Source organism: Aristolochia californica, unplaced genomic scaffold (assembly GCF_029961685.1).
Source record: "Aristolochia californica isolate CCGP_79_NKW_82.1479 unplaced genomic scaffold, dmAriCali1.0.hap1 SCAF_7, whole genome shotgun sequence".
Taxonomy (NCBI): Eukaryota; Viridiplantae; Streptophyta; class Magnoliopsida; order Piperales; family Aristolochiaceae; genus Aristolochia; species Aristolochia californica.
In genome coordinates, this window is record NW_027182268.1 from 7,880,196 (window position 1) to 7,900,969 (window position 20,774).

The following is a 20,774-nucleotide window of genomic DNA, read 5'->3' on the forward strand; positions in this document are numbered from 1 at the left end:
CCTGCTCCCTCTCAAATTCAAAATTCGAGTCATTCTGGCAAGACAAGCAATTATGGTACAGGAGAAGGTTACAGCTGTGTTTCCCCACCTGTGCTAGACTAAACGGTGGCATGCAAGTTTTTTTATTGTGAGTCCCCCCTTACCCAGAATTCCTCTATGCTTCCCCTTTCTAAAACAAGGGGCTCCCAGGGATCTATGTTGATCTGCAGGTCAGAAAGTAAACCATTAGAAGGCAATGTATCTGAGCTCTGGAACAATATACATCACATGGGCAGACATGCTTCTCTGTTCAGCTTTTGTCCAGAGCATGACAGTTCACTTCTAGTGTGGAAAGAGAAAAAGGGGTTCTTGTAAATAAGTCTGGGGCCATCATATTATCATATCCAGCTCAAAAGAAGGTATAGTCGACCAACTTTAAGGGAAGACTTGTTAATGGCAGCAAGTTTTTGTATGAATGGAAGTGCTATTGACAAGCAAAATACGGTGCTACAAGTTTTTTTATTAGAAACCTATCACTCAATTTAATGGGATTGTTATAATTTTTAATGGTAGATTTAAACAAATTATGAGAGCCCCTAAGTAAGGTGGCATGTCATGGTGAGAATGCACCTAAAATAGTATCAATTAATTATTTCAAATACTGAGGATACTTGAGATTAGGGCATAAACAAAGGGTTCAGGTTTTATAACTTAAAAAACCATTTAAGAGATAAAAATGAAATTCTCTTTCTAATATCTGCATGAAGGCCACCACCGAGCTCTACAAAAGTCACTATTACACATGAAAACGATCTGTGCTGTGGTCTTGTACGTCAACCGAATGGCTCGCAGAGCACGGGGAGAGTGGGACCTTGAAACCGAGGGCACAGATTACAGCGGTGATCCATAGACCCGACCATGGTCCCCGTTGCCGGATTCCGACCGCAGCCGTCGGCGCGGATCCGGCGTCTTGAGCGCTTCAACTGCGACGTGGGCACAGATTACAGCGGTGATCCATAGACCCGACCATGGTCCCCGTTGCCGGATTCCGACCGCAGCCGTCGGCGCGGATCCGGCGTCTTGAGCGCTTCAACTGCGACGTGGGGACAGATTACAGCGGTGATCCATAGACCCGACCATGGTCCCCGTTGCCGGATTCCGACCGCAGCCGTCGGCGCGGATCCGGCGTCTTGAGCGCTTCAACTGCGACGTTCAACGCCTTGCTGCTCCTGCAACCCAGCAAGGAGCTAGATTGGCGCCTCTGAGCCTCCTTCACCATGGAAACTTTACCCATCTTCGCTGGAACCACCTTCGGGTCACCGTACTCCGACCCGGAGACGGAGTAGCCGACAGCGCTGGCAGTGACGACACTCCACTCGATGCTCGCCTCGGTGGGGGCCATGCAGCTTGACGCCCCGTCGGAGCCCTGCCGGCTGAGAGCCGGCTGTGGGCCGGGAAGGCCCCCGAGCTCGAACAGGTCGGAGCTCGAGTCGCTGCAGAGGTCGTCGTCATTCACGGAGCTTTCCGGAATCCCGTCGGGTCGCTGGCCGGAGTATGGCAACATCATCAGTCTCCGGTGTTCACTGGGCTCCATGTTCTTGCCCAGGAGAGGCGACCCGAACACCTCTAGTGACATCCGTGGCTGCTCGTCGTCGACTATTAGTCTCGAAATGGTGGGATTCCCTGCAACTGTGTTCGTGGCTGGAAACGAAAAGCAGTCCTCTCTCTTACAAGTGGACCCTTTATCAAACCTCACGTACTCCATTTCATCTTCTCGCAGTCGAATGGGCGGGGCCGCGGAAATCCGACCTATCTTGAAGGATTCCTTCATCAGGATGTCGGTGCAATGAGGAGCACCTAGGTCGACGATCTTCCTGCTCGAGTTCTTATCGCCGTCTTTCTCATCAATGTCGACTGATTTCTTGCCTGAGCAATTGCAGCCTAATCCGCCGAAGAACCTCTTCCCGCTGTGCTGTTTTTGCAGATTTTCTCTCCGGAAACCACGCAGTAACGCGCTTTGACTGTTCCAACTCACTTCAGAACAAGTACTGGGGGCACCGGATCTGATCTTCGTGTGGAGGCTCGGCATCTCGATCTTTCCGTCTGGTTTCAGCGTGCCATCGTCGTCGACTCCTCCCTTAAAATATTTCTCAGCGTCGAAGATGCTGATTTCGCCATCGGGAGTATACCTTCTCGATCCCAAGTTTATCTGGTAGGCTGGCTCAGTGGTGACAGGTGCCACAGTGGTTGGCAAGGTCCTGGCGATCTCGCCGAGCTTCAGCACGATCCTCTCCTCGGTGAGATAGGAGGAAAAGGAGGCGTCCCGGAGGTGGTCTCTTTTGTTGTTCAATGAAAAGCTCGGACCGAGTTTTGTGTTGGAGGGTGCTGTAACTGTGACTGTGGCCATGGAAACTATTTTCGAGAGCTAACCAGCTGATTCAGCTCAAGATGGTACTCAAGATAAAGCCAAATCACAAAGAACTACAGAGACTTCGAAACTGAAGAGACCCTAGGGGGAAATCCTAAGATTTGTTTCAGATACTCAACTGCAGCCAAAACTGTCGCAATTAAACAGATACGAACGACTCGAAAAGGTCTGGAGAAAAGAACGAAGAGAGACTAAATCAGAACTAATTTATCCCTGAGAAAGCTTCAGAATCCTTTTAGAAACCTAAGATGTAGAGGGCAAGAACAGCAGAAAATTGAATTCAGTACATCAAGTGACTCCGAAAAAAACAGTTTGAAATGAACCCAGAAAAATCGATTGCCCCCTGAACAGAGACCGTAACGAAGAAGCTTTAGAGACTATTAACAAGCAGAATTTCTATTCGAAGCTGCTTCGGATTTGGATAGAATGTGAATATATCCTCGAAGCGGAAGAATTTCGACCAAGAAAGCTGATAATTACAGAAGAAGACCTCGACTTTGAAATTTCTCAACATAGGAGTGCTCTGAGGCCCGAGCTCCGGCTTGAGCTTCTATAAATAGGCTCTACCAGTTGATGACGTACACTAAAATCGCCGGCCCCACATGCTTTCCTAATTCTTCTAAATTTAATCCAATTCAGGATTAGTTCAAGTTACTAGAATTGTTCCCCCCGGAAGATGGCAATGGGTCTGGTCGGGTCCGAATAGGAGAAATTCAAACCAATGTTACGAACCAAGGGTGAGGATACTTGTTTTACAAAAGGATAAAGGAAGGATAAAAGGGCTGATCCAATAGGAAAAGATATTTGGTACAAAATATGTGAAACACTTTCTCAACGGTCGATCATGATGGATGGTTATCTCAACCATCTAATCATGATTAGACAACTCAAATAACTATTTAGCATGTTTTACATATTACTATACCTAATAATGTTACCATTGTTTGAAACACAATTACGGGATTTCTCTAAAAAAAATTGGAATAAAAAATAAGATATTTTTTTTAATTATGATAAATTTATTAAAAAAAAATCGCATATATCCTAACAAGAAAATTATATTTCTCTTCTGCGTATGACACCCGAATCCCGACGACGGACAAGCCTATGACCTGTCCGATCTTTTCTCTGAATTCACAGCAGGAAAGCGCCAAAGTTCGAATTCTTCTCCCTTTTCCGATTCCCCCGTGGAAACCAATGTAAACGGTCTCCGTTCCGACCTTTCTAATCTGTCCTCGTTAAAATCCAGATAGAGAAATTACGGATTGCAGAAAGCGAGTGCTTACTTTTCTGATGCTCTTGTGACCTGTGAGAAGGATCACGTTAAAAAGGTGCTACTCTGCTTTTCCTTCTTTTAGGTCTAGTCATCTGTGGCGGGTATTCTGCTCACGATCGGTTGCAGATCTTCAGGTGTTCAACAAGGAGAAATCGCTTTGTGGTGATCGTTTTTCATTTTCATCGTTGTGCAGGTTTTGAGACGGATCTGAGTTGATATACTTGTTTAGGCTCTGTTTTTAGTTTTATTTTTTGTTTTTTTATTTATGTTGTTGCACTTCAGCCTTTAGTAGTATGAGAGAGTGATCGATCGTTGTTCTTGAAGTGGTTTTAAACTTCGAATGTGTTAAGAAAGCTTCTGAAATTATTGTTTGGGTTCGTTTCTCTCTCTCTCTCTATCTCTCTTGGTTTATTTCTGTTTTTGAGAAAGTTTGAAGGATCGTACTTCTGGTAGTGGTTTGAAGTTTAAACTTTTTATATGTTAAGAAAGATTCGGAGATTATTGTTGTGTAGTTTGTCTCCGATATGTTGGCCAATCTTTCTGCATTGACGTGGAGCTGCAGTGGAATTGCTTTAAGAGAATCTCGTCCCTGGAGGATTTGAGATTGGCTTAAGCTTCTGGCTTATTGAGATCTACTGTATGATTTTACACTTTTGCGTTTTTATTGATTGATGTGGGAATCTGGGAGGAATCTTTTCTGGGAGAATTCTGTGCTGGAAGGATTTAATTTGTCTTCTTCGTTCTTTAAGTCTAATAATTTTTTTTTTGTCAAGTGGAAGTCAAATGATAGGAGTTGAGAGCTTCGTTTTTCTCCTCTGTTTTAGAGGGGAAGTTATCATGGACGTAAAAGCTGCTACTAGCATTATATGTCTTATTAGTGGTTATCGATAAGCTATGAACAATTTTGCTTTTTCTTTATTATTATTATTATTTTAAAAATAAGATAACACTTTTTACTTTTGCATGAGTTTCTCATCTACTAGTTCGAATTTTCTTAGAGGCATAAAATTTTTCTAGTTAACCTTGAAAAGTTGTTGTTGTTTTAGAATTTCTGTCTTTTATTATTTTGGTTGATGTGTTTTTAATTGTGAGATCCTCCTGATGACTGGTTTGATCAATACAGAGAAAGCTCACTCTCCAGTTAGCGCTTGACAAATGGCTTCAATTTATAATATCAATGGTGCCACTCTCATAAATCCCAGGCAGGGTAGTTTACATTCTGCAGGAGAGGCATGTTCATTAAGTTCCTATTATTCAAGATGCAGAAAAACTGGACGACAAGCAAAAAAAAGATGTTTTTCCAGCACCTCTAAAGCTGTTGTTGCAAAACCAGAACTAGATTTTAGTGACCCCAATTGGAAGCAGCAGTTTCAGGAAGACTTTGCAAACAGGTTCAATCTGCCACATTTGAGGGATCACTTGGACTTAAAACCAATGCCGACCACATTCTCTCACAAAAACAGGTGATCTGATTTTAATATCTTATAAAAAACCTTCCTTTACCCCTTGCATATGTAGCATATATTTTTTGCTTGACACCTGTTCTAATACCGAAAGACATTTTGGACACAAAATAGTCATTAGTAACTTTTAGAGAAGGTTACTTATGCACTATAAAATGAGGTGTTTCATCAAGAAATTATTTCGTTGCCAAGTTTTTCTCTAAGTTTATTTGTTGACCAAATCTCTTACGGTTAATTTCCATCTTTCTCCTTTTGTTGATTAGTAATGATTCTGCTGTTTGGACATGACAGGACTCCTCAGCCGGTGGACTGTACCAGAGCCAATGGCTATGTTAATGATGATGACAGAGCACTTCTAAAGGTACTATATATAGTAACAGGAGGGTGCATCCTAGAGGATTCACATTTAGGTTTGGGTATCTTGCCTCCTCAGCAGTAAATTTGTCCAGATTCCTATTCTTTGTGCCAACTTCAATTGCTAGAGGGCAATATTGTCACTATTATGTGCTAATATTTACTTTTAGCCTTTTGATATAATTGCTACTAACTTGATCATTCAAAAAAATAACATAATAGTGATTATCTGAGTAATACTGTCCTTTTATTCTGAAATATCATGTTTGGTTGTCACTTGTAACAGGTTATTAAATTTGCTTCACCAAATTCTGCTGGAGCTGAATGCATAGATCCTGACTGCAGTTGGGTGGAGCAATGGTATTGATTTTCTTGTGCTGACATGATTTCTTTTCCTTTCTATCTTTTAAGGAAATCAAAGCAAGCTTTAGCTTTTGTCTTCATGGATATGCCCGTTTATTTTAGTGTAAATATTTTCTATCCAAATATGACTAAAGAAAATATCTAGGTTTTTTATGCCCCAATACCTGCAACTCTTCTAGTAGTGCTGTTGATTGCACCAGAAAACTGAGAATAGTAAACAAGTAAAAACTTATATTTGTTACACTAAGATACTCCAGCTGTCCAACCCTTCTTCGAGTTGAATTCTGGTCTACTTGGTGATAGACCAGCTTATTTTCAAGCTTGTGAGAGCATTTGTAGTTGCTGATAATGCTTCCTTTAGAATTCTGTGGACTATCCTGATATTGTTGGATTTTCAACCAGAAGGTCAGTCGTCTTCAACATGAAGCTGTTTCATTCAAGCCTGACACTATATTGTGTCTTTACGTGTCTTAACCAGGGTGCATCGTGCGGGTCCACGTAAACAAATATACTTTGAACCTAATCAAGTAAAAGCTGGAATTGTTACTTGCGGAGGCCTTTGCCCTGGTCTTAATGATGTTATTAGACAGGTTCTTGACCTTCTGGTTCGGGTTCTTTTAAAATATCTCTGTTCTAGGATCGAATACTTATATATTGATCACCTTGGTCAAATTTGCTTATGCAGATCGTCTTTACCCTTGAAATATATGGAGTCAAGAAGATTTTTGGTATTCCATATGGTTTCCGTGGATTTTTTGAAGAAGGCTTGCAAGAAGTACCGGTAAGAGCAATTGATTGTGACTTTTGGTGACGATTTCAACTACTCAATATTTGCATTTTGGCTTGCAATAACAAATTGGTTTTTGTTGTCAGCTTTCAAGGGCAGTGGTTCAGAACATAAATCTTCAGGGTGGAAGTCTCTTGGGTGTTTCTCGTGGGGGGGCCAATGTCAGTGATATTGTAGACAGCATTCAGGTACAAGGGGTATTCTGTCAGTAAGTTTTGGTGCTTGTCATTTCCTTTCTTTACTGTTAATAATCATAAAAATTGCTGGTATTTTAGGCCAGGGGAATCGATATGCTTTTTGTTCTGGGTGGCAATGGAACACATGCAGGAGCGAATGCTATACATGATGAGGTACATATAGCTCCTTTCCCCTTTGTAGGCTTTTCTTGCCTCTCTCAAAGTAATAAAAGTCACCTTTTCAAAAATATAAAATAAAATTTCTATTTTTCCACATTGAAGAAGTAAAAAGATTTTTCAGTAGTTGTCATACTCATATGATGGACTTCGTTGGATTTTTTATTGTGATGAGATAGTTGCTCCCCATCTCTGCATTGAATATCATACTTTATCTCAGTGCTGTTGAACATAACATAAAGTTATGAATGTCACTCCAGTGAGTGGAGCGTGGATGCGCTCGCTCAAAGCTAATTCACCAACTTTACCAACCACATTGTATCAAATACAGTGGATACCATTATTCCAACAGTAGGGCCTTTCTCTTCTAGGAGATTCTCTATTCCCAATTATTGTGGTACTGAAAATCTCGGAAAGGTCACTCTACAGAACCGTACATGAGATTTTCATCTAATACAGCACCTTTTCTCTTTATATCTCATGTTTCCTTCATTGGCAGTGCCGCAAGAGAAGAATGAAAGTTTCTGTTGTTTGTGTCCCCAAAACTATTGACAATGACATACTTCTGATGGATAAGACTTTTGGATTTGATACTGCTGTGGAAGAAGCTCAAAGAGCAATCAATTCCGCATATATTGAGGTAATCAAACACCCTTTCATTGATTAAGAAACTGTTAATATGTAAGTTTAGAAGATACCTTAAAATGAAAAAGTAGAAAAGAAGTGAGTTTAGTTAATATCACTTGACATTTCTGCTTGTTTCATGATCCATGCAGGCAAGAAGCGCCTATCATGGCATTGGACTGGTGAAATTGATGGGAAGAAGTAGTGGTTTTATAGCAATGCATGCGTCACTTTCCAGTGGTCAGACTGATGTGTGTTTGATTCCTGAGGTGTGTACAACATATCTATACTCCTATTCATAGTTTGTATGTTTTTCGTATGTTTTTGTTAGAAATTAACATACATTTATCTCAAAATGAAGGTACCTTTCAAATTGGAAGGATCATATGGCGCCTTGCAGCATCTAGAACATCTGATACAGACAAAGGGATCAGCAGTTGTATGTGTTGCTGAAGGTGCAGGACAAGTAAGTTATTTTGCATGTGTATATTTCATACTTGGGGTCTAATTGTTATTCTAAATTTTCTTCACAATGGACTCCACAACAATCCAATCGAATCTTTTTAGGCTCAAAGAATTAAGAAATGAAATTTATGACCATAAATATAATTTAGGGGAGAGGTTAATACAAAAAGTTGAAGAGAGCGAGGTGTTACAATATCATCTCCCACCCCTCTTTTATCTAGTCATATAGTAACTCTGGACATCATAAACATCTTTGAATCAAGTTAGTGATATTGTGGAATTTCAAGTCAAGTTCCGACATACAGGTTTGTCTGAGTTATTTGCGAATCTTTTGGAGGAGAATGTGCCTGTTTCCTGGTTGCAAGTTACTGAAATGGAGGGGCTGGATATTCTTCATATGATAAAAAATTCGCTAATATCAAAACTCCAATATCCATACACAAGTATCATATTCAGTAAGTCTAGAGCTACACTACATAACGTAGGATAATTCTTGTTTTAACAAATTGGTATTATAGAATTATATTAGCTATTTTAGTTGATTTTTCCATGTAAGCATAAAGGCCAATCTTTTACAACCACTTCCACCATCAATGAAAAGTGAAAAAGCGAACATGCCTTAGTTATAGAGCCATATCAAATGCTGAACTCCTTAATGACAAGCAAATGTTTGCTCTCAAGATAATGAACTCAAGTTTTTCAATTGGGCAAGAAAATTAGGAAAGCGTCGGAGGGATTCTGATATTAATGTCCACAGAAGCAGGCTGTACTATTTGTTTGCAATACAAAATCTTGTTTCCCTTTTTCTTTTCTTTTTTATAAAGGAGAACTACATGTACATGGTAAATCAAGCTTACATTTCATTTTGAAAAACAGGATTTGCTTGAAAAATCAAATGCAACAGATGCATCAGGAAATGCAGTACTTGGAGACATTGGGGTCCATATTCAGCAACAGGTAGTAACCCAAGTTTTAATCATATCATGATTATCTTCATTGGCATATTTGTTTGCAGTGCCTATTGATGGTTCTCTATTAAGAGCTTCTCAAACTCTTTTCACAATCTCTCAAGTCATGATTTCTTTTAACATGGTATAATGTGTTAAAAGAACCACATGACTTCTTACAAGATTTATTTCTTACCTAATTCTCTTGTCATCCATTTTGATATGATTCTATCAAATTTTTTTACAGATCAAGAAACATTTCAAGAGTGCAGGTTTTCCAGCAGACGTCAAATACATTGATCCAACATACATGATAAGAGCATGTCGGGCAAATGCATCTGATGCAATTCTCTGCACTGTTCTTGGCCAGAATGCTGTAAGACTTCATCCCTAGCATTTAATGCTGTAAATGGGAGGGGGCGACAACTTATTATGGCTGCACTCTTTGCAGGTCCATGGTGCTTTTGCAGGATTTAGTGGTATTACAGTGGGCATATGCAATACCCACTATGTTTACCTTCCCATTTCTGAAGTGATTACATCCCCAAGATGCGTAGACCCCAATAGCAGGATGTGGCACAGGTGCCTCACTTCCACCGGTCAACCTGACTTCATCTGAACACTCCATAGAAGTGTTTTTTTTCTGCGAACCGCTCAGGTTTCATACACCGGCCAAGTCGCCAACAATTTGTACCTCCTGCACGAGCTCTTCTGATGGTTTTTTCGGCAAATGATTTTCGAAGATGGCTCGTTAAAGGCTTACGCCATTTCATAGTCACAGATGCACCTGGATTTTTTTCTCAGCATAAAATGTTGAAAATTATTGATCTTCAACAGCCTCATAGAAGTTTTTATGCCTTTTAAAATTAACATGGAAGCAGTTGAGAGCTTCCTGAGTCCAATGAAATCTATACGAAATTGTTGTTATTCTCTCATTATGAGAGCTTGTTGTTATTCTCTCATTATAGCGAAACTCCAAATTCAATTTGATGTGAATCAGGTGATATACGTCTCTTCCCATCTATCCGTCCAACTATTTCTCAGTAATTGATATATGAACTCCAGTATCTGAGGTTACTGTGACTTTTTACTAAATTCTAGTACTACAGACGGGCGTCTCAGAATTCTAAAACGCATTTTCTCAGGCGTTATATGCGTTACATGATATCTCAAACGCCCTGCCATAACATTTATTAATGTTACAATAAGAGATGTCCAAGGAGGGTGTATCGCTATAATCCTTAAAACACCCCTCCCTGGTTTAAACTCCAAATAATGTTAATGGATTACAAATGAAACCGATATATTTGGTGCATACCAGTGTACTTAAGCCAGGACCTTTGCGGAGTCTTGGTAAAAGGATTCAACCTGCCGTTTCCTGTGAAGTAGATCAGAATATATTAAGTGAATAATTTTTTTTTTTTAAGTGTGTGAAATTTTTATTAGCAAAGAAGAGGGAAGGACAAAAACTGGTCCAATACATCAATAGGGACAGTTCACCCGCTTTTCTACAATTACATCTTAGTAAACACTCATAAAGCACTGAAAGGAACAAACACCAAGAACAAAAGTAAAACAATTCAAGTCTGGATTAAACACAACGAGGTCAGAAATCTTAACACCGTCACGAAAAAAGCTTATTAGTTTCAGCATTGGCAGACAGGGGAATCTACTGCCAAGAAATGTGCTGAGAAGAATGGGAAACCAAACCCCTTAGGGGATCTGATTTTTTTGTATGCCAGCTAATGACACTATTGGTGTCCCCTTCAATAATCAAGTCAGACTGACACTGAACTTTCGCAATTCTTAGACCTATTAAGAAGTATCTGAGCTTGAGCAATAAAGGCATCTTGATGTCTCAGAGGGTCAGCATAGGAGAGAACTTTAAATACCCCTGAAACCAGTCAGGACAGGATTACCAAATGAGATACTTTCAAAATTCATATTAATTACATGGGGGCTCAGTGGGACCCATTCTTGACTCACTTGAGTTTTACTGACAGACATGGCAGCAATCTCAGCCCAATTTTCTCTAGTGTAGGATCCATGAAACTCTGCAATTTCTTTCCTTGTAATCACCGAGGAGAGAACATGGTGCGTACATTGTTCTCCACAGATTAGGTGAATGATAGGGACTACATTAGCTATTAGCAAGTGTTAACAGCAAAGATGTCTTGCAAGTACGACAGACAATTAAGATGCACAGATCTAGGTAGCTATAACAACTATGAACCTTTGCCTCACTGGCCACACAGAGGCAATCTTGGGTTCAAATCTCACTTGGGTACAGGGATCACTATTAAAAACAATAGTGATTATGATCTAATTGGGAAATTAAACTTCAGACAAATACAATGTTTTTATACTACCCAATATTGAACAAAAGGTAGACAAGATAAATACTGAGAGAGCTGATTAAACTTCCATTGAGAAACATGAAGAAAATGTTTTCACAGTTCATTTGGAGTGCCTAGGTTCCTTCAGTTTTCTGGGGTCATTTTTCCTATCCTTACTCTGTTACGAGTGTGGTAACAGGAAGTTTGTGAACATGGCAAATACATACAGGAAAATTATTTTTTATTTTTTTAAAAAAGAACTATGCTCACAACTAGAAAATGTTCAACATGAACTGATTGCATCAGCTAGTTTTTATGGCAAAGACAAGACTTTTTACCCCACCTAAGGCAAATTCAGTGATGCTTTTGAACTTGAATGTCTTCCATCTGAATTGGACTTGTTCAAGACTAAATATTTGCAAACCAAAAGCAGATTCACCGATAAGATGAGATATTATGTCCCCATTATATTCTAACTTCAAATGTACCCTACTCTATTGTACTTTAATAAAAGAGGATTATTCTTATGATACTAATCCATCCAAAAATATATATCAGCAGAAAACAAAACATGGAACAAAAAGTGTTTGTGTGTTTATATAAGTCCAAGGTCATATCCCAAAATGACTAGCCAACTTGGGAAACCTTTCTCCCAACTAATAAACTCAAGATCTTTGTACTCACTAATCCATGTGGGATTATTCCTTAATACTCCCCCTCACGTGTAAACCCTCTTTTTGTAGTGTCAAGATAAAATCAAGGGACTGATAGAACAGTCCAAGAATCCCCAAGAGAGAGCGTAGCTCTCTGGTTTCACGGCGAAACAAAGCACACACGAATCAATCCGAAAATTGTTTCCGTTGGGGATTTTCCCCTTTCACTAAGTATTTTTACAAAATGGCCCACGGGCCCAAGACAATACCCCCCCCCCCCTTCCCATTAAACCTAATAAAATAACCATTTGTACATATTCCAAATTATACAACAATGATTAACATAAATTACATATAATATACATTTTAACATATTGTAACATCCCCCCTCAAATTGATGATGGTGAGTCAGCCAGTAACAATTTGCCAACCAAAAAATTATGTCGGGATTGAGACAATGCTTTGGTGAAGACATCGGCCACTTGAAGATCCGAAGAAATGTACGGAAGATATATTACCCGGTGCTCCAAAGTGTCGCGGATGGAGTGACAGTCAACCTCAATATGCTTGGTACGCTCATGAAAAACTGGATTGGTTGCAATCTATATAGCACTTGTATTATCTGCATGAAGCGGTGTAGATGAGGGCTAAGGAAACTGGAGCTCAGCAAGAAGACCACGGAGCCAAATAACTTCCGAACACGCAATAGACATAGCACGATACTCGGCCTCAGTAGATGATTTGGACACTCGATTTTGTTTCTTACATTTCCAAGAAATCAGTACATCGCCTAAAAACATACACCAGCCTGTAGTAGAGCGACGGGTATCAGGGCACCCTGCCCAATCAGCATCACTGTAGGCAACCAGATGTAGCACGGAGCTAGTAGGAAAGAATAAACCACGAGCAAGGGAGCCGCATAGATAGCGGATGATGCGCTGAACGGCCGAAAGATGAAGGTGTCGAGGAGATGCCATAAACTGACTGACCTTATGAACAGCATAGGAAATGTCCGCGCGAGTAATAGTCAAGTATATGAGACTCCCGACTAGTCATCGATAGATAGTCGGATCATCAAGGAGAGTCCCTTCGTCTTTCCGATATTTGACATTGACCTCCATAGGGGTAGCTACCGAAGATGTGTCCTCCAACCCAGCGAGTGTGATAAAATATTGAATATACTTATGTTGGTTTAAGAAAATACCTTTGAGTGTGTAATGGACCTCCAGCCCTAAGAAGTAGGTGAGACGTCCAAGATCTTTCATATGAAAAGTGGCATGCAATACCTTCTGAAGCTTGGTAATCAGTCCAGAGTCAGTGCCAGTAATAATGATGTCATCCACATAAACCAAGAGAATGACCATGCCGGCAACAGACTTATGATAAAAGAGAGAGAAATCATACTGACTCTGGGTAAACCGGTGGAGGATAAGTGTGCTGCGAAATTTTTCAAACCAAGCCCGGGGGGCTTGTTTAAGCCCATACAAAGGACGTTGTAGCTTGCAGACATGATCAAGAGAGGATGTAGACATACCCAAGGGAAGCTTCATATAGACGTCTTCCTGCAGATCACCATGAAGAAGGTGCAATGGCCAAGATTGAGAGGCGGCAATGGCTAAGATAGTACGGACTGTGGTCATCTTGGCAACTCGGGCAAAAGTTTCCTCATAATCAATCCCATATTCCTGCCTGTTCCCCAGGCCACCAGGCGGGCTTTGTACCGATCCAACGATCCATCGGAACGCAGCTTGACAGAGAAGACCCACTTACTTCCAAGAGGCCGAATAGTAGGAAAGCAAGCCACAATGTCCCAGGTGTGATTCTCCTCTAGCACTTGTAGTTTTGTTTGGATGGCTTTTTGCCAATACTCCTATAATATAGCCTGTTTATATCCAGAAGGAATGGAAATAGAAGACAAAGTAGCGACTAGAGATACAAGGGAGGGAAAACCATACCGGTCAGGAGGGTGAGAACTACGTGTGGATCTGCGACGACGGAGGGGAGCAGGAGTAGAGGGAGGATCAGGATCAAACGCTAAGTCAGAAGGAGGAGAGGGCAGCGAGGGAGTGGGTTGAGGCTCATCAAAGCTCGGCAAACTAGACAAAGAGGTAGACGGAAAAGTAACTTGAGAGGAAAATAAATATTGGTTTTCAAAGAAGACCACATTCCAAGAAACACGGACTCGACGCGCCTGAGGATTATAGCAAGCATGGCCCTTTTGAGAACCGGCATACCCAAGAAATGCACACATAACGGATTGAGAGGTAAGTTTATGTCGTTCATGATCAAGTAAATGCACAAAACAAACACAACCGAATATCCGAAGATCTGTGTAGGACGGAGAATAAGCGAATAATATAACAAAGGGAGAGACATGATGCAATACAGGCGAGGGCAGGCGGTTAATTAAATGGACGGAGGTAGAGAGAGCGTCACACCAAAACCTAGGAGGAACAGATGATTCAATGAGAAGGGTGTAGACCATATCAAGAAGGTGACGATTTTTGCGCTCAGCAACACCATTTTGTTGGGGTGTTGAGGGACAAGAACGTTGAGAGATAATGCCTTTGATTTGAAGAAATTCTTGGAATTCTGCCGACATGTACTCGCCTCCAGAGTCAGAGCGGAGAACTGGGTTTCAATGAGTGCAAGAAACCTCTTAAAAACGACAAAAACGTCAAACTTAGCTCGTAGGAAGTAGACCCAGGTAAATCGACTAAAATCATCGATAAAGGTGACAAAGTACTTAATTTGTGCATGTGAGATAACGGGAGCAATTCCCCAAACATCACTATGAATAAAGTCAAAGCAGTGGGAGGCATGCGAGGCATGATGCGGAAATGATAGAGTTTTACTTTTGCCAAGTATACATGATGAACAGTCAAAAGACGTGTCACGAGAAGTACAATCTTGATTGCCTAATAAACCCGATTTAAATAATGTACGAAGTACAACCGAGTTTGGGTGGCCTAGACGTCTATGCCACAACTTAGGGCCAGATCCAACAACATTACAAGCAAAAGAAATTACAGGAGAACGTGGAATAACAGTGGATAGAAAGACTTTAAGTGGAAATAGTCTGCACAATTTAGGCCCATTCGCGATCACCTTCCCCGACGCTTGATCCTGCACAACACAGCCAAAGCAAGAAAACTGAACATTACAGTTTTTATCAACCAATTGACCAACAGACAAAAGGTTTGTCGACAGATCAGGAGACACAAAGACATCAGCTAAAGATGGAGAGAGATCACCAACAGCACTGATAGGCAGAGTGCTGCCATCAGCAATGTTGATGTGCAGATTGCCATCATACGTTCTGACATTCGAAAGAGATACCACATTGTTGGTCATGTGGTTAGAGGCACCAGAATCAAAATACCATGGTTGAATAGAAAAGTTCTGTTTACCTGAGAGACCAAAAGTAGAAAAGGCAGAAATGATCATCTATTGTACCATTTCAGGAGTGAGAGTGGTGGAACTGGCAGGTGCTGGTGGAACAGGAATGATAGGGACCGAAACAGCAGGCGGCAATGTGGCAAAACGAGATGTACCGGTGGATGCATGATAAGTTGTAGGTTTCCTCTGTGGAAGTCGTGTAGGGCAAACGGTGATGTGATGACCCGGCTTCTTACAGTAGCTACAGAACAGAACCGACTTCTTGGGGCAGTCCCGAACAAAGTGACCATAAGCCTTGCAATGGAAGCACTGAACAGAACTGGTGTCCCGACCCTGAGGCCTTCCTTGAGCTACATAAGCTACAGGAGCCGAGAGATCAGCTTGAACGCGAGGTTCCATGCCAGCCTGAGTAGTGAGGCGCTGCTCCCGCCAGAGAAGTTCACTCAAACAGGCATCTAGGGACGGCACTGGATGACGATTCATCATATGTGATCGAGCAATCTCAAACTCGGGACGAAACTTCATCAAGAATTGATCCCGTTTACTGGTGTCATGTACAGCTTGCACAACAGAGAGAGCAGCAGCAGGGACATCCTCGTAAACAATGTCAGTGTAGTCAGCCTATAGATTTTGGAAGCCCGAGAAATATTCTTCAATCGAACGACTGCCTTGGGTGAAATTTGCAAGTTCATACTCAACTTGAAATCGACGAGCCGTGCTGGTTTGACGATAAATCTTGTGGAGGTAATTCCACATATCGGCGACAGTTTTGTAGGGCCTCAAATTTGGGACTAGGTAAGGCTCAAGAGATCCGAGTATCCAAGTCATGACTCTAGCATCCATGATGATCCATTTTGACAATGCGTCAGCATCGCCAGGTGCCAGATCACTCCCATCAATATGACCCCATAAACCTCTTCCCTGAACAAATAACCGGAACTGAAATTCCCAAGTACCGTAGTTCTTGCCCGTGAACCGAATAGGAGCGAAATCGGACTTGTCTGCTAACATGATAAAGTTGAATCGAACAAAATTCCTTATGCACCCCCGCAAGATATAAAATTCCAAATATACCCCCACTTTTCAGAAATTGCAAATAGACCCCTATACTTGCAGAAATCCAAGATTTGTCCCCAGGGTAACAGAAATTCGAATTAGACCCCCAAACTATGAGAAATTCGAAAAACACCCTCGCACCTTCAGAAATTTCAGAATGGCCCCCAAACTTTCAGAAATTGCAAATCGGCCCCCCAAATGTTCTCAAATTGTAAAATGACCATATGCCAAATAATCAGTCGAATCGAACGCGGGAGAAAAAAAATCCGTACCTTTGTTCCTCCTTCCGGCGAGTTTCCCGGCAAGAATCCCCTTCCCGTTGTAGCTTCTCCGGCAACGAAACCACCAATGGAGCTTTTCTGACGACGGAACCACAACTTTTCGGAGCTCGGAGAAGACTTTCCGACAACCCCTTTCGTTTCCCTTTCTGGCGAGAACCCTCGGCCGTTCGTTTTCCCTTCCGGCAAGAACCCCCTTCTTGGCAACGGAACTCCTGGAACTTGTCCGGCAACGGAACCCCCCCCCCCCCCCCGAAAAATGTTTCCAACAACGCCCGAAAAAAAAAAAAACTCGTCGAACAACACAGGTCGTCTGACAAAAAGCGTCGGAAAGGTTTCTCTTCATAGCTCTGATACCATGTCAAGATAAAATCAAGGGACTAACGGAACAGACCAAGAATCCCCAAGAGAGAGCGTAACTCTCTGGTTTCACGGCGAAACGAAGCACACACGAATCAATCCGAAAATTGTTTCCGTTGGGGATTTTCCCCTTTCACTAAGTATTTAACCTTTAGGTTTTCCTGTTACAAAATGGCCCATGGGCCCAAAACAATACCCACCCCCCCACCCCACCCCCCCCAATCCCATTAAGCCTAATCAAATAACCCTATGTACATATCCCAAATTATACAACAATGATGAACATAAATTACATATAATATACATTTTAACATATCGTAACATGTAGCTCTACAAGCGGATAATTTAGGAGTAGGCATTTTAGGTGTAGGCCCTCTTTTGCGGTTCTACAAGTGGATAGTTTAGGTGTAGGCCCTCTTTTGTGACTCTACAAGTAAATAATTTTTAGGTGCAGGCCCACATATGAGTACTTGCTCTGATACCATATTAAATTGGGTCCAAGGCCCTATCCAAAATGACTAGCTAACTTAGGAAACCTCTTTTCCAACTAATAAACTTAAGATCTTTGTACTTACTAATCCATGTGGAACTATTCCTTAACACAAAACATAGAACAAAAAGTGTGTGTGTGTGTGTATAGGTTTGGGGGGTGGCAAATTCATCTCAAGACAGGAGACAAACACCAACAAGTAAACATGAAGAGTACAACCAACTTACTGGAGATAGTCTTGAATAAGTGATTTTGGTCGTTCATAACCATTCTGTTGAGGTTTTGGCTTGCCAGCATTCCTCGATTCAGGTTTCCAACAAGCTTTTGAAAGTGATTGACCAAGCAAGTCTGCAATGTCTGTTGCCATGGTTGTAGCCTTCTCCACGTAAGGAAAAGTCTCCTCCGTGAAGTGATTGGAGAGCCACAAATACATGGATAAGACCTGATGCTTACTCTCAAGATCTAGTAACTCAGTATCATTTCTTGCTGACCCCTTAGGCATTCCCATTGCAATACCAACTGGAAGATTTTGGCTGTAACTTGAAGCAAACTTTAAGAGATGGAACATAGCTTTTGGATCTCTAACATTTACAGGGGCAAAGCAAAAATTAAATCGATCTTGCAGAGATAATCCCTGGACCTTCTCCAACATCTGTGCTACTTTCTTGATGTTGTCATGGCGACACAAGAAATATGAACCATCAAGACGGCAATTCTCACCAAATTTATCCAGCAGTTGGCAAAAGCTAACACCAGAAAGCTGCCCAGCAAACATCTCCACTTGCTCAAAAAAGGGGAAGAGACCAACTTGCTTAACCTCATTGAAGGGTTGTTTCAAACATTCAATGAGATAATCCAAATCGTCCAGATGCAAAGTGGTTGTCAGACCATCAGGGTACCGGCTTCCTCTCCGTCCTGCTCTTCCTGCAATTTGCTTCACCTGGGATGCTGCAACTGGAACCAGTTTATCACCATTATACTTTGAGAGACTACAGAAGACGACCCTCCTGATATTAAGATTCAAACCCATCCCCACTGCATCACTGGCCACCAAAACATCATACTCGTTATCCTGAAGGTTGAACAAATTTGCCTGATGCCGCCTCGTCTCTGGAGGCAACGCACCATAAATCACACAGCAACGGTGTTTGGTAAATTTCTCTATTGCCATTTTCACTTCAAAAATCTCTCTCCGTGAAAAAGCAACTACACAGTCCCCAGATCTTATGTTTTGGAGATCACCTAAGAGAGTTTTTGCTTCAACTACAAGCGGTTTAAACCTCTCATTGTGGTTTTCAATTAACTCATCACCAGTATCAGAACATATTTTTCTGACAATATTTAGCACACTGGGATCCCCACAGAGATGAATCTCATCGGCCTTCAAACCAAGGAGTGCCCTTGTCCATGCGTAACCCCGGTAAGGATCAGCCATCATCTGGATTTCATCTATAACTGCCACATCATATAATTCTTCAGTTGAAACCATCTCAACCGTACAAGCAATGTGCCTTGCAAACGGTACAAACTTTTTCTCCTGCCCAGTATGGAGACTACAATAAATCCCAGCAGCATTTACTTTATCAAAAACTTCCATTGCTAAGAGTCTGAGAGGACTACAATAAATACCTGCTTTGGCTTCCATGAACCTCTGTAATGCATTGTACGTTTTGCCACTGTTGGTGGGTCCACAGTGGTAGATGATTTTCCTTCTCATGGCCCGGGCAAATGGAAACCATGTGTGTGGCTTGGTGAGATCAGCAGAGTTAATCATGGATCTGAAGCGCTTGATCTCATCAGGAAATTCTTCCAGACAGAACTCAACGAACAGTGGGAACAAGAATCGACCAGATGCCTCTGATGGGCCTAATGAAATGAGGTACTTAGCAACATGAGCAGGGCACTTTTTCAAGAAGAAAGATTTGAACTTTTTGGCAGCAGTAGGAAAGAAAGCACCGCTAATGTAAACAGCCAGGGCCTGGTCGGATGCCCAACCACAATTGACAAAAAATAGGAAGATCTCCTTTAAAGATTCCCCATCGGATTTTGTTTGTTTTGCACCCTTCGCGGTAGCACGAAGCTCCTTATACAGTTCAACAGGATCGCGATACCTGATAGCATCAAAATCACTCCCAGAAGAAGCCGAATGTGCATTTTGGTCGACCTCTGCCGATGTGGAATCCGGAGATTCATCGTGACTAGCTATATCATCTTTCGACGATGCTGTAGAGAAAGACTTCTTTCCGATAAGACTGGCATTGACAAAATTGAGATTTGGCAATACAGCTCGTATATGATCAATCCGAGAAGTTCGAAACCTTTCAGAATCAAAATCGGGAGGCTCACAAATTCCACGACCAACCGAATGATCGCATTCTCGATGAGAATACCCGCTTGAAACAAAGAAATTCAACCTAGAGGCAGCTCTACCAGAAGAATAAATGCGAAGCAGATACCTTGCGGGACCTCTCGCCATTAAAAACTTCAACTCCAGGCCATGAATCGGAAAATAAAATTCAAACACAAAACACCATAAAAAATAGCAAAGGAACAATAAAGAACAAGGAATCTTACTCGATTTCGCGAAATCCACCCCGATTAGTAGAAGAAAAATGAGGGAAAAAAAAAAAGGAGAGGAACGACGGAGAGGTAGTGGACCAGTGGTGAAGATTCATCCAGCCAAAACCCTAAACCCTTGGAGACAACCGTAGTCCCCTAGTCGGTTTCCTGTCCATTTTCTCGTAAAACTTTTGCCTACAGAATGGACCTGGGCATCTGAGAGCAGCTTGGCGCGAAGATCTTCAAGGATTTGGGTGATTGCTGCGGCTGTATGGCCCACTTTGATCGTCAGCCTAAGATTTGAATCCCCCATTTTTATTGTTTCTTTTTTTAATCGAGGCTTTTCTCTTGTTCATGCGCCAGGGATTTGAAGCCCAAGCTCTCCCAGAGCTCGCACTTTCTACTATATACTATACAATTGATAATCAAATTAGAGTTCAGAAGACTAATGTATTATTCGAATTTAGACCGATTTTTATTTTCAAAGATAAATTGCAGTTATTTACCTGATTGTTATTTGTTAGCTCATTGCCAAGTGGAGCCAGATTTTACTTTTTATTCCTGGGTGGGTGGGGGGGCTCACTTGGCCATGTTCTACCTCTTA

At 41.5% G+C, this 20,774-nt stretch overlaps 3 protein-coding genes across 6 annotated transcripts; 1 reads left to right on the plus strand and 2 right to left on the minus strand.

Annotated features, from left to right (window-relative positions):
• Nucleotides 1-667: 667 nt before the first annotated feature.
• On the minus strand, nucleotides 668-2,431 carry LOC137937667 (protein PHYTOCHROME KINASE SUBSTRATE 1). The gene has a single exon (XM_068782777.1). It carries the CDS (start codon nucleotides 2,384-2,386, stop codon nucleotides 1,091-1,093), a length of 1,296 nt encoding a protein of 431 aa, XP_068638878.1. The 5' UTR covers nucleotides 2,387-2,431; the 3' UTR covers nucleotides 668-1,090.
• Nucleotides 2,432-3,503: 1,072 nt separating this feature from the next.
• LOC137936029 (ATP-dependent 6-phosphofructokinase 5, chloroplastic-like) lies at nucleotides 3,504-10,091 on the plus strand. 4 transcript variants are annotated; one of them, XM_068780523.1, is made up of 15 exons: nucleotides 3,504-3,738; nucleotides 3,810-3,876; nucleotides 4,807-5,146; nucleotides 5,438-5,507; nucleotides 5,787-5,860; nucleotides 6,342-6,453; nucleotides 6,549-6,644; nucleotides 6,737-6,838; nucleotides 6,926-7,000; nucleotides 7,503-7,643; nucleotides 7,780-7,896; nucleotides 7,989-8,093; nucleotides 8,969-9,049; nucleotides 9,287-9,415; nucleotides 9,491-10,091. In XM_068780523.1, exons 3-15 carry the CDS (start codon nucleotides 4,839-4,841, stop codon nucleotides 9,656-9,658), a joined length of 1,578 nt encoding a protein of 525 aa, XP_068636624.1. In that variant the 5' UTR covers nucleotides 3,504-3,738; nucleotides 3,810-3,876; nucleotides 4,807-4,838; the 3' UTR covers nucleotides 9,659-10,091. The 4 variants fall into 4 exon arrangements, with proteins under 4 accessions (XP_068636624.1, XP_068636623.1, XP_068636625.1 ...); XM_068780522.1 differs by lacking the exon at nucleotides 3,810-3,876; XM_068780524.1 differs by lacking the exon at nucleotides 3,504-3,738 and having other exon boundaries at nucleotides 3,747-3,817.
• On the minus strand, nucleotides 10,060-20,537 carry LOC137936028 (DExH-box ATP-dependent RNA helicase DExH18, mitochondrial-like). The gene is made up of 2 exons (XM_068780521.1): nucleotides 17,839-20,537; nucleotides 10,060-10,417 (listed from the first exon to the last, which is right to left on the minus strand). The coding sequence occupies exons 1-2, from the start codon at nucleotides 20,085-20,087 to the stop codon at nucleotides 10,366-10,368; spliced, it is 2,301 nt and encodes a 766-aa protein (XP_068636622.1). The 5' UTR covers nucleotides 20,088-20,537; the 3' UTR covers nucleotides 10,060-10,365.
• Nucleotides 20,538-20,774: the final 237 nt, after the last annotated feature.

What these genes read in the sequence shown, in the direction of transcription:
- LOC137937667 (XM_068782777.1), bottom strand. Translation starts at nt 2,386, where the DNA reads ATGGCCACAGTCACAGTTACAGCACCCTCCAACACAAAACTCGGTCCG.
- LOC137936029 (XM_068780523.1), top strand. Translation starts at nt 4,839, where the DNA reads ATGGCTTCAATTTATAATATCAATGGTGCCACTCTCATAAATCCCAGG. An exon ending in ATGACAGAGCACTTCTAAAG is followed by an intron (nt 5,508 to 5,786) that starts GTACTATATATA and finishes CACTTGTAACAG; the next exon opens with GTTATTAAATTTGCTTCACC. An exon ending in CTGTTCTTGGCCAGAATGCT is followed by an intron (nt 9,416 to 9,490) that starts GTAAGACTTCAT and finishes CACTCTTTGCAG; the next exon opens with GTCCATGGTGCTTTTGCAGG.
- LOC137936028 (XM_068780521.1), bottom strand. Translation starts at nt 20,087, where the DNA reads ATGGCGAGAGGTCCCGCAAGGTATCTGCTTCGCATTTATTCTTCTGGT. An exon ending in CTTATTCAAGACTATCTCCA is followed by an intron (nt 10,418 to 17,838) that starts GTAAGTTGGTTG and finishes TCTACTTCACAG; the next exon opens with GAAACGGCAGGTTGAATCCT.